At 38.6% G+C, this 11,967-nt stretch overlaps 2 protein-coding genes across 2 annotated transcripts; one reads left to right on the top strand and one right to left on the bottom strand.

Annotated features, from left to right (window-relative positions):
* Positions 1–1,204: 1,204 nt before the first annotated feature.
* LOC139712123 (muscarinic acetylcholine receptor M5-like) lies at positions 1,205–2,491 on the top strand. The gene has a single exon (XM_071623958.1). It carries the CDS (start codon positions 1,205–1,207, stop codon positions 2,489–2,491), a length of 1,287 nt encoding a protein of 428 aa, XP_071480059.1.
* Positions 2,492–2,694: 203 nt separating this feature from the next.
* Positions 2,695–11,497, bottom strand: LOC139712122 (muscarinic acetylcholine receptor M4-like). The gene is made up of 2 exons (XM_071623957.1): positions 10,945–11,497; positions 2,695–2,723 (listed from the first exon to the last, which is right to left on the bottom strand). The coding sequence occupies exons 1-2, from the start codon at positions 11,495–11,497 to the stop codon at positions 2,695–2,697; spliced, it is 582 nt and encodes a 193-aa protein (XP_071480058.1).
* Positions 11,498–11,967: the final 470 nt, after the last annotated feature.

Below are 11,967 nucleotides of genomic sequence, written 5' to 3'. Positions count from 1 at the left end.
GCGCTTGATGCAAGAATGAGACGTTTTCCAGTAGGGCTATCGCAATGTGTAAAACGTATACCACAGCTTCAAGAAATGATAGGAATGTCGGATGAATTAGGTAGTGTTTAGAAATTGTAGTAGTTAAGCTGTAACGTTCATCTTGTTTGCCACCTTTTTCGATTAATTGATTTTTTTTCTTGCTACCGGTCAGGGGATAGTTCAATCGTAATAAGAAAAAAAAATGAAAATGGTGATTTACTATTTTCATCTACTAAAACAACCGAGTTTGGGTTGATGACACAGATTTCTTATGCCATATACCACTTTGATGACAGAATTCTTCCGAAAGAAACTGTGTGTTTTAGAAGTTGCTTTTTTAGTAGTGGAATATAAGCAACGATAATTTGGTGTCAATATTTCGAGCATTTGGCAGACTTATTTTCAGCAATTTTTGGAAAAGAGTTTTACACGGGAATAGATTTTTGTTGTCTCTTTATTACTTCTCAGTATGAAGTCATATGCCAGTGAGTTATGTCCGTGTCCTCATTCCATTAATGTGTAAAATATTGAAAATGATCGGTAGTCTCTAGTATCATGGTAAGTGTTGATGCAATTCAGATGTGGACTTCCATTTGTATAGGGTTAGGTCAATTCAATTCAATTCAAACTTTCAATTTCGTCAATATCATCATCAATCCCGGTCATCAATCCCAGTTGCGATTTAAACTTCGTGATTTGACAGGTGTGCTTGTATTCTTTCATGCAAAGTGTACGTTTTACTCAATCCAGCCTAAAGGTCCTGTTGAGGACCTATAGGCCGGAGCAGTGATTTTTAAGATGTGCAGCAGTGATTTTTAAGAAGTTCAACATATCACATTTGATGCATATGAGCAGCCTTGTTGTACCACAAAACATCGTACCATTTTTAGATAAAGCCTAAAATGATATAAGGAGATATCAGTATTTTTCTTTAAACCGTAACTGTAGATGGTTTCGTCTGGAAACATTTTTATCATAACTATTGTTCACATTTTGTATATCTAATAATACTAAAAATTGATTTTACTGATTCAATTTTTACAGTGGTTGTTTCTATCACTAACTCACGTTTTAGAACTATTTTAAAGCACTAATGCTGGGTTTTTGTTTCATCTGCAAATTGGAAATTATGCCTTTAATATTCTTCCATATATTTCAGGATGAAAGTACAGATAACTTCATAATGGAGAACATCACCAGCTTTGTATTAGCATCAAGTGGTAATACTGAGTTGGACAACGAAGATACCCTGCTGGGCCTCGTCCGGGAAGCGAGAGTGGGCGTCAAGTTCATCATCACCGCGATCATCGCTGCAATGACTGTGTTCATGAACGCATTGATCCTGGTGGCTTTTGCCGTCCAGAAGAAGCTTCGAACATACAACAATTATTACATCATCAATATGACTATCGCTGACTTGACGGTAGGAGCGCTTGTGATGCCGGTGCGTTTAACGATATACCTGTACGACGGCTGGATCTTCAGTCGACTGGCGGGTTTGCTTTTCTTGGCCCTTCAGAACGCCACTCTGGGCGTGTCTGTCTTCGGTATTGTCGTCATCACAATCGATCGTTACGTGGCCACACTCTATCCGATGATGCACTACATGAAGAGAAGCAAACGCATAGCAATCGCTGTTAACGTCCTTACATGGCTTCTTCCTGCCATAGTTTGGTTGTTTCTAAACGTCGTCTGGGACTTTCTCGAGCCGAACAAGAGCACGAATTCGTCGGGCTTGCCGAGACCAAACTTTTCCCGCTCACTGTTGCCAAGCACCATGATATTTTGCCTCAGACTTGGTGGGCCATTCCTACTCATTCTGGTGCTATACCTCAGGGTGTATCACGAGATACGAAAGCGCGGTAACGACCGGCGTGCAAGAGCGATGCTAACTTCTCCAACGTCACCTAATCCCAAGGAAACTCATATCGGCGACGATGAAGCCAAGCCGGAGACCCCTTCAAACCCTCACAACACTCCTCCCCCAGAATCGCACAGAAATGGGCCAACTAGTCCCAGTGCAATTTCAGTCGACGGTCTCGCAAATTCGAAAACTGTCTCCTACCCAAATAAAAGTAGCTATGGCAACGGTGCTCCAGACGTCTCAGATGCTGTAGAAGAAGTCCCTCCTCACTCAAGGAAGAAACGGTCTGTTGCAAGTGTACCGGCCATCATCACACGTATCAAACAGTACTCTGACGAACACTCGAGTGAAGGTCGCAAGGCGATGAGGACGCTCACGTTCATCCTCGTCGCCTTCGTCCTGAGCTGGCTGCCGAACACCGTCAACATCATCATCTTCAGCTTCGACCAAGACCTCTACAGGTGGTTGAATGCCACGATCGGATTTTCCGAAATATCGAGATGGATCTCTTACTGCAATAGCTTGATCAATCCACTGGCTTACGCTATGGCCCTGCCTCTACTCCGTGAAACCATTGCCATTATGTTTTACAGACGATGGAAGTAAATATACCAGGAGGAAATTTGTAAAATTTGTGTAGGACACGAATTACATTTTGTATGTTATGTTATCATATTTACCATTTTAGGTTTACTGTACTTAATGAATGTTCAATCCAAAGTAGCTATTCAACATTCCCTAATGTTGTGGGAAAAAAAGGAAACATTATATTTCTAATTCTTTTGATGAATTTTGCAAAGGAAACAGTCCTAAAGCACCAAGGGAAGCATGATTAGAACTAGGGATAAACAAAGACATGGGAAATAGTCAAAATTTTGATCTGTCAGATACTCGTTGTCCAAGAATGTCTATTACATGTTGATAGTGCATGCCTGCCTAAGCAAGCCTCATAATATGCCTCAAATAATCCAAGAATCTTTATCAAATTAAAGGGATGGTACAGTATTGGTGGAGATGAGAATTGAGCTTTTAACTTTTTGCGAGATACAAGAAAACACTTACGATATAGTACAGAGCATTCCATTTTAAGAGGAATTCAAAGTTTATTTGATGAAAATCGGGTTTAGAATGACAGAATCATCCAAAAAAAAAAAAAACAGAGTAAAACAAAGCGATAATAAAGTGTGGGTCCCACACTTTATTAGAATCGCTCTTTTTTTGGATATCTCAGCCATTTCAAAACCAATTTCATCAAATAAACGTTGAATTCCTCATAGAATTACATACTCTTTTATATTTTATAGGAGCTTTCTCATTATCTCACCAAAAAATGTTAGAAACCTGAAATTAGGTCGCAATCAAAACTGTACGATCCCTTTAAGCTCTTTTTCCTTGTATATGGTTATTTTTAATTTGACACATGTTTGCACATTAAATGTATGACGTTAATATCTATATTGCATTGCTGTATATTCCTTGGTAGTCTACTACATGTATGTCAATTACGTCTGTGTTATACGTGTGCTCTGTATGTGTGAAATGTTATGTAAATGTGAAATTTTATGTATGTACCAGTGTAATGCGTATGCATGCCAACAAATCAAATTTCCATAAATGGTCAATAGAATCGAATTGACTTTGATTAATTTTGATCAAAGGGAAATTCCAAACGATTTTTATAATTTCACATGCACCATATATCAAGTAGTACAAAAATCCATAGTGCCATGTATACATTTGTAAAATATATGAGGTCCTTGAGCAGATAAACTAATACTCTGAAAAACCCAAAACAAATTACACTGAACGAGGAAAATGACATACGATGAGGCTCATGTATTCCAGGGGGGCATTTCATGAAGCGTTTTGGTCGGATATTTTTCAGACAAACTGTTACATTCTACTGCATCTGATTGGCTAAGAGCATATTTGTCCGACAACTTGTCGAACAAAATGCTTCATGGAATGCCCCCTAAGGAATGCAGCAACGCAATTCCATTACCATACCACTTGCTTATAACTTCACCTGTGCTATGCATGTTTTCTCCTTTTATTCTTTTTCCTTGAGCGTCCAGTCATGTATTCTTATGTGAAGCTTTTAATAATAATATTGATAATGATAATAGTGCATGGCTACTTGTATAGCGCACAGGTCCACCTTTCAGTGCTCATGGCGCTTCAAAAATGAAAAGATAAATATGTTATCGTCCTCATTCACTGTGGTATTTTTTTATTGAATTTTGAAAACATTCTCTTAAAATTCTCGTCACAATCAATATGAATTCTTACACTTTGTCCCCGGTAAAATCAGTTTATAGATATTCAAATGGTAAAGTCTTAAAATTAGCTGAACATCTCCACTCACTTATACCTTACCTCTATCCCTTTCCAGTTACCCGGAGATACTTGTCAACATTTTGACGGACGTCCAGTCGCCTACTTTGATTCTTGAGTAATGGAAACCTAGAGCAAAAGATTTTTATTTTACTGTTATTCAGAACATAGATAATGCAGTGACGAGGTTGGTTTGAAATCATTTTTACCACTGATATACATGCTTTTGATTTCTTAATCATTTTCAATTTTCCGTTTGCAGTCCACCAATGTGTACTCAAGATCTGAAAGTTTTCTTATTTCAATTAATTGTGACAGAAAAGGGGAAATAAATTGTAATGAGCTGAACTGAATTCGTAAATTACGATATACACATTTGCAGCTAAATACAGCAAGACCTTCACGACTGATAACGTGCTACATACAGTCGATACGATGGCCCAAATTCGAGTCTCATGGCCGTAGCTTTACGTGATGTACCCCTAGGCAAGGCACATTATTCATGTCCATCGGAGAGCTCTGCAAGCAATACCTCCTTAGCGGTCACGTAAAACAAATCAATCCAAATCGATTCAAATCAATCAATCAGGGCAACTTTGCATTGACCCTTGGACTGCCAACAACTAGAATACAAGTGAAACAAGAAGAATATATTGCCCTCGATAATCTATGTGAACAGGTCATGTATTCATTGCTTAGGAGTGTCACATCAGTAGATGTTTTCCCACGATAAATATTTGCAGAGAAATGAGTAAAGACAGAATGGAAGAAAATACATCCGTATTGCTATGATTGATTTTCATCGACATCAATCAAATATAGTGTCTTGTGCTATAATTATGTCTAATATAACGTTCAACGCCACCGCCTTAATAATCGCAATCTTTCTTATCAAATTCAAAGAGATGTCTACAACTCTAGAGCCAACGATCCAAGCATTGGCAGATCCAGGAAACTGTGAAAAGAGGTGGGGTTCAAAAAAAATTCTGGTGCCACTTTCGGGTTCAACCAGCTGACGAGCAAACAAAAAACAAAGGGGGGGGGGGGGCCTCCCGTGCCGTTTCTCGTGTAACTTCCATCTGCCACTGCCAAGTTTATGAAAACTTTCGTTTTATTTCCATGTGAGAAGATGGCTGCATAGTCTTTATTCAGCTGCACTAACTGGTCTCCAAAGGTGTACAGTAACTGTTGGATATGAGGCGCTATACGACTTCACCGGGTTAAGAACCCCATGGAGAAATCAACTGAATATCTGTTAATGAAATTTTCTATACATCTTGCCTTAGATTCCTCAAACAATACAGTTGCGTATAACGCACAATCCTAACACATTAAATCTACTGTCATTACTGTAATGCTTAGTAACATTTTTCACATCACTGATTGTATATTTGCTTATCTTTTGAAAGTCATGTATTGATTTGTCTATATTTCCAGAACCACACATATATCATGAAATTAGCAAACTCACATCTCCGTTTAAAAAAAAAAAAAAATCCACTCCCCCAAATACAAAGAGAACATCACCAAATTTGGGAACATCCTGTCTTCTCATTATACACTGTGAATATTATCCTTCAGCAAATGTTGCATGGATCCATTGGTATCCGACTGTTCATAACAGGACTTTGCCGTTACATTTTACTGATGTAAACACAGTAACTTCACCAGTGACAAAATATGCGGTTTTAATGAAAAGTAACACAACAAATTAATATGCAAAATACTACTACATATCAATTGTACCAATATACTATCAATACTATCAATTGTTTCTAAAAAAAATAAACCACAATTTTTTTAGAGGTTTCTTAATAATCTGCCTTTCCCGCGTCGACAGTTTGAAACATTTGCTTTGAAGAGATTTTTCTTTACTATCCATTGTAGTTATGACCGATGTTTTGTTAAGATTTCATTTCTAAAGACTGTCTTCGATTTTGATAATGAATGGTTTTGGTAATTTTGAATCTGGGACTTGTTGACGTCTTATCTGGACCGGTGAGTTGCGCACTTGACGATGACATCACAATGCCGTGTTTGCTGATACATTATGATCCATTCTGTGCCAATAGGTCGAATGTGCACAATTAACCCGTTGAGGACGAGTCCCGAGTATACTCGGGTAAGTGTGTCTATGGGAAAGACGTGTTGTAGCAAAATCAGCCCATCCTCAACGAGTTAATATCACACACAAACCCTCACGGGTAATCAATGTGGCACGCAGTGGGTTAAGTAGTTGGTGACAATAATGGATGTCTCTCTTTTTGCACACAGATTACGAGGTCATCTTATAAAGATGTCTATGATGTTCGTCTCCACAGCCTCGTCCTTATTTTTGCAAGTAGGCCTACTGCTCGTCCTCCAAATCATCTTTATGATGTTTATCCTTTATCATGATTACGTCAACATGGTCAATGCAACATTTTGTTGTGCGTATGCCGGCAGATCGGTCTTCATCGCAAAGCCCTGATCTTAATTCGTTCTGACACAACAGAAAAGATTACCATCAACGCATTTCTCACATTATACCATTATAACAGGACCTACATTGCATTGATTTTCTACTGTAATACCCCCATTCTAGAGATTTTCTCTCATCGGTCACTCATCGGAAGCAAAGTTTTTCGCTTCCGGCCACCCACTGAAATGTATCGGATCACAGTCCGAGGAATCTGACTTGTGTTGGTCGACTATAAGGCAGTGTCAGACATGTCGAGGGGGGGGGGGGGGTGATCCGATAAGGCATGATCGTCCGATGAAGATCACAAGCCACACGCCTGACACTCACCTGATAGTCGACCAACCAAGTCGGATTCATCAGACTGCGATCCGATATACTTCGGTGGGTGGCCGGAAGCAACAAACTTTGCTTCCGATGAGTGAGCGATGAGAAAAAAAAAATCTATGTGGAACAGTGATTACTGCAGTCGACACTCAGCAAGTTGATTGATTTTTTTTCTTCCTCCTTTAGCAAAATGTGTTTCGTGTATCAAGATTAAGAGTTTTATGAGTACATTTATAATTGGTGTTGTATTATATTCGTATTACATGCAGATAGGGCCTCATCCACGTCAAGCTCTGCTTGTGATGACGGTCCCCTGTATTGATTTCTCCTTTGTTCATAGATACAATATGCCTTAATATGTTATTTTGATTCATATGTCACTACAAACTGATGTTGTTACGAAAATGACATTTCTTGTATTGATTTGTATGTTAAACTCTCTCTTTTGCATACTCTGTATCACTCTGTTTTCATTTGTAATTGTATTTCGAGAAAGAAAATGTAGAAATAAACCAAACCAACCAAACCATATGTAAATTGCAAGATCTATCTAAATAAAATGTTGTTCCATTGCTCGTACGTGTTTATCAAACTCAGACAGCTTGCAATAAGATTCAAGGTCTCATCCTTTCATTAGATTTTATTAAGTGCATTTCCAATGACAGTATACAATCAACAAGCCGATTGATATTGCTTTAAAGTAAATTGAAATCCCGCTATCTGCTTTTTTTTTTCAAACGAATTTCGCCTCCCACGTACCCTGCGTTGGAGTTCTGCACTGAAGCTCTAGTCATGCACGCATTGCAAAAAACAATGTTTCAGTAAGCCACTTAAGAATTTTCTCCCCCTTCTAATTAAACTAATTATCGCACTTCAGTATATCTAAAACCATTTCAATGTGAAATCCAAAGTTTAATAAAAGCAATATTTTAAAGCATCGTAGGCAATTGATAAAGTAAATAGATCGTTGCTAGGGACATTGTGTGCTACATATTTGCCTGATTGAAAGTAAACAATCTGGAAATGAGAGAAAAATCTGCCCACAAATTTTCTGTCGAAACTGTCGAGTCAAATTAATAGCCTCATTTTGGGTGAAAGATTTTAACAAGGATCGCATTGTTAGCACTGACCGAATTAAGCGAAGCGAGCCGAAAATCGATCGCTTGGGCTAATGCCTTGTCTGTTGCTATTTTAACGTCTTCTCGAGTGATGATATCCTCTGTTTGATTTTCTTTTAATTGCAACAGCTAGACGACCTTTGACAAAGGCTGTGTGAACGGCTGATTCAATATGCCAATGATGAAATGGACGCCACCTCGCCCAAGGTTGATTGAAGCACTCCAAAAAGGTTATCTATGTACTTGTCGTAGGCGGCCGGGAAGCACTCAACGCATCATTATTTCAGGGAAATCGCAATAATTAACATTTAACAGGAAAATAAATTCATGCATCATTTACACCACAAACCATATTATAATCTATATTAGTGCCATTATATCGGCTTTTTGACGTGATATTGGGAATACTGCGCACGGAGACTAGAAAGGAAATCAGACTGTTTAAAACCTGACATGTTCTCCTTCCTCGTTTGTTGCCATGTGACATACCAAGGAAGAAAGCATCACAACTTATGCAAATGAGGAGAGCAAGCTACATATTCAGATTTCGAGGTGGTTTTTCTTTTATATTTTCTGATCTGCTCAAATTTCAAGGAGGCACGGTAGTAGGTAGGAAAATGTCAGTGCCAACTGATTGTTCACAAACTGAAATGAAGCTCATCAAAACAAGACAGTACAAATCGTATGTATAAATAACAATTTCCATGAGCAATGGGAAAAAGTGAGTTTAGTGTGTCGAATTTCATTTGGAATGACGTCGGATCCAGTCAAATCAGCATACAATATCCACACAGTTTCCCAGATGCATTAAACTCAAAGCTCCGTTGTTTTATTTCATTTATTGCCTTTGTATTTCTTTTTCCATGAACACAAATTTTACAAAGAGAATACATATCTAAGATATAAAAGTAGACATCGTGATGTAGCATAACACGGCTTGTCTGAATTGTTTCCCCAAGTTGTTTTTTTTTTCTCCTGGGATTGCAATAGTTGACAAAAAGGAAAGCTTCAAACCCCGAAAGAAATCTATAATCTGTATTTACTTGTACAGGTACACAGGCGGATATACATTTATATAAAGTGGGTAGAAAAAAAATCTACATGTAGAGATACGCCTACAATTACGATTTGTCTGAATCTAATGACAGTACACCAAGATGTCGCATCGAAGTAAATGCAAAAGTGGTGGTAGTCTCGGACGTACTCATTATAATGTTAATAAGGACCACATGATAGACAAAATCAGGGTTTTATATATGCATATGTTACTTACAACAGGTCATTAGATGACGTAACTTTAGATGCAGAGTAGACCTTGCAACGTCACTTACGAATTTGACCTCGCAATCGTCACCGCATCAGCGCGAAAAGGGCGGGAATATCGCTTTTATGAGACTGTCATTAGCTTTCACTCTTATGAAGACCTTGATTGTTAGACATGTATTTAAACGCCTATTATGCCCATGCACGGATATTACTCTTTTGTAAGACTGCTTGCAAAGTTCAGTCAAATTCCTATGGGACATTTCTTAAAGTACATATTTCTGCATTTATAGTCGGATATTTGATCGACAGGTCATTGAGTTTCCTGACATCACTAATGTGGTCGGCGAGAATACGTGGCGCCTGAACAATCAGGCTTGAAACACGTTTGATGAGAGAATGTTACGGGTGTCAAACCAAAATAATTCCTGCAATAGTCTTCTCTGTGTATACAGGCTCATTTCTCGGACTCAATGGAAATGAGACAGCAGTTGCGCTTACATTATTTTCGCTTGTCATTCTGACATTGCAGTTCACTATAGTAATACTTGTAGTTATTTGTAATAAGTATTTTAATTCTTCAAGAAGTAAATGTAAACAAGGAAAAATAATCGTATACATAAAGTCGCCTGGAGGGCTTGGTCCAAACACTACAATATAAAACAACATTAAACAGTATTTCAGCATACTGTTGTTGTTGTTGTTGTTGTTTTTCAGGTCTCATCGTCATTATTGTCCGTTCTGCTGTACAAAATGTGACATTAATCGTCATTTAGCAACGTTGTCTAAGTGCAAAGTTCAGGTTTTTTTTTTCCATGATCAACAAATAAACTATTTACAATAGTACTTTCAAATGACCCAAAATTTCTAACAATTTACAGCATCGTCATATCAACGTATTTCGTTTCCGTAGCTACGAGATCGGGATGGCTTCCAAAATATCCCAATGATACTTTGACGCATCAAAGGCTGCGATATGGCGTAAGCCACCGGATTCAGTACGCTGTTAGTGTACGACATCCACCGTGCGATCTCTGTGAATTTCACAACTTTGTTCAGAGTGGCATAAAAATTTGCGGACGTGCTGTACAACACAACATTGATAGCAATCGGTATCCAGGAGACAGCAAAAGCCAGTACGATAAAGGTCAAAGTTCTCATAGCCTTCTGTCCTTCCGTGGAGTATTCTCGAGAAGAAACTTTCGAAGCAGAGTACTGCTTCCGTGCTGATTCAGAGTTTGGACTTTTCTCGTCTCTGCTGTTACGAGTTTTCCTCTCTGAATTACAGGATCCAACTGTGACCGATTTAGACTGATCAACCTTGATAGAGTGCTTGTAAATGTTTAATGAAATACTTGAAATATTGGCCGATTCTGATCCGGAACTGTGTCGTTCAGATTTCGAGTTTGGGAGAACTTGGCTATGTGTGTTTGATTCCCTACGATGCATGGTAGAATGACGTTCTATAGCTCTAGTTTTAATCCTGCAATATATGCGAAGATAAGGCGTCATTATAAGCACAAATGGAATAACAAATCTGAGACAGAACGTGAACCAACTCGCAGCCCTGGTCTTGGTGTAATTGGTTCTCGGTAACCCGCTGGCTGTGTCAGGCGAGTCCAGTATAGGGTCGACAAGATCCCACAACAGGTTGAAGCACAACCAAATGGCGAAGGGAACAACCCAGGTGAGAACATTGATCTTTGTTGCCAGGCGTTTGCTCTTCCTTACATAGTGGGTCACCGGATGCAGTGTTGCTACGTAACGGTCTCCAGCGATGACCACCACGCCCATGACAGAAACACCGAGACTTGCGTTCTGGAGCGTCATGAATGAAAGTCCCGCCACGCGTCCAAACGGCCAGTCGTTGTACAAAATGAGAATTGAACGCATAGGCATCACTGCAACACCTACCAATAAGTCAGCCAGTGTCATATTAAAGATGTAGTAGTTGGTGTAGGTCCACAGTTTCTTCTGAGTCGCAAAAGCCATCAATATCAAAACGTTTGCGATGACAGTCACAGCGGAGAGAGAGATTGTGACAAAGAATTCGACACCGAATACTGGACCGACAGACTCAATTTTGGTTTCCTCCGTGCTGTTCATCCTCATCTTGTGAAGTCTAACTGGATGGGGGTCTGTATGGATGAAACAGAGTTAGCATCGGCAGTGAGATTTATGATTTCATCAGAAAACGATGATTGTAGCATCATCTTATTTTTCTTTCCATTTTCATTTCTCATTTTTCATTTTTCTGTATTTTCTCGTCACAAACCAAAATACACATCATACGTTAAAGCATTTTTGTTTTGTTGGGTTTTTTTTTTTTTTTTTTTTTGCTTTTCAGAAGAACTTGTTGAAGTCAAAGTTTGTTGATCACAATCATTTTCAACAGCTTTTGCATAGAAAGGTCATTTTCATGTATCAAAATGATCTACCTGGTTACATAATTATCGCGTAAAATATTCGGTCACTGTAATTATTCGAAGGCGTAACTTTGTTGTGTACCGCTACGGACATTATTTAGCAGAAATGTAACCTGTGAATACTGTAACTACCAAAAATATCTTATCATGGTCCAC

The sequence above is a fragment of the Diadema antillarum genome, unplaced genomic scaffold (genome assembly GCF_040938485.1).
Source record: "Diadema antillarum isolate AM-2024a unplaced genomic scaffold, OU_Dant_1.0 seq00001760_RagTag, whole genome shotgun sequence".
In the NCBI taxonomy this organism is placed as follows: domain Eukaryota; kingdom Metazoa; phylum Echinodermata; class Echinoidea; order Diadematoida; family Diadematidae; genus Diadema; species Diadema antillarum.
The sequence above is the reverse complement of the archived record's forward strand: the minus strand, read 5'-3'. Positions and strand labels throughout refer to the sequence as shown.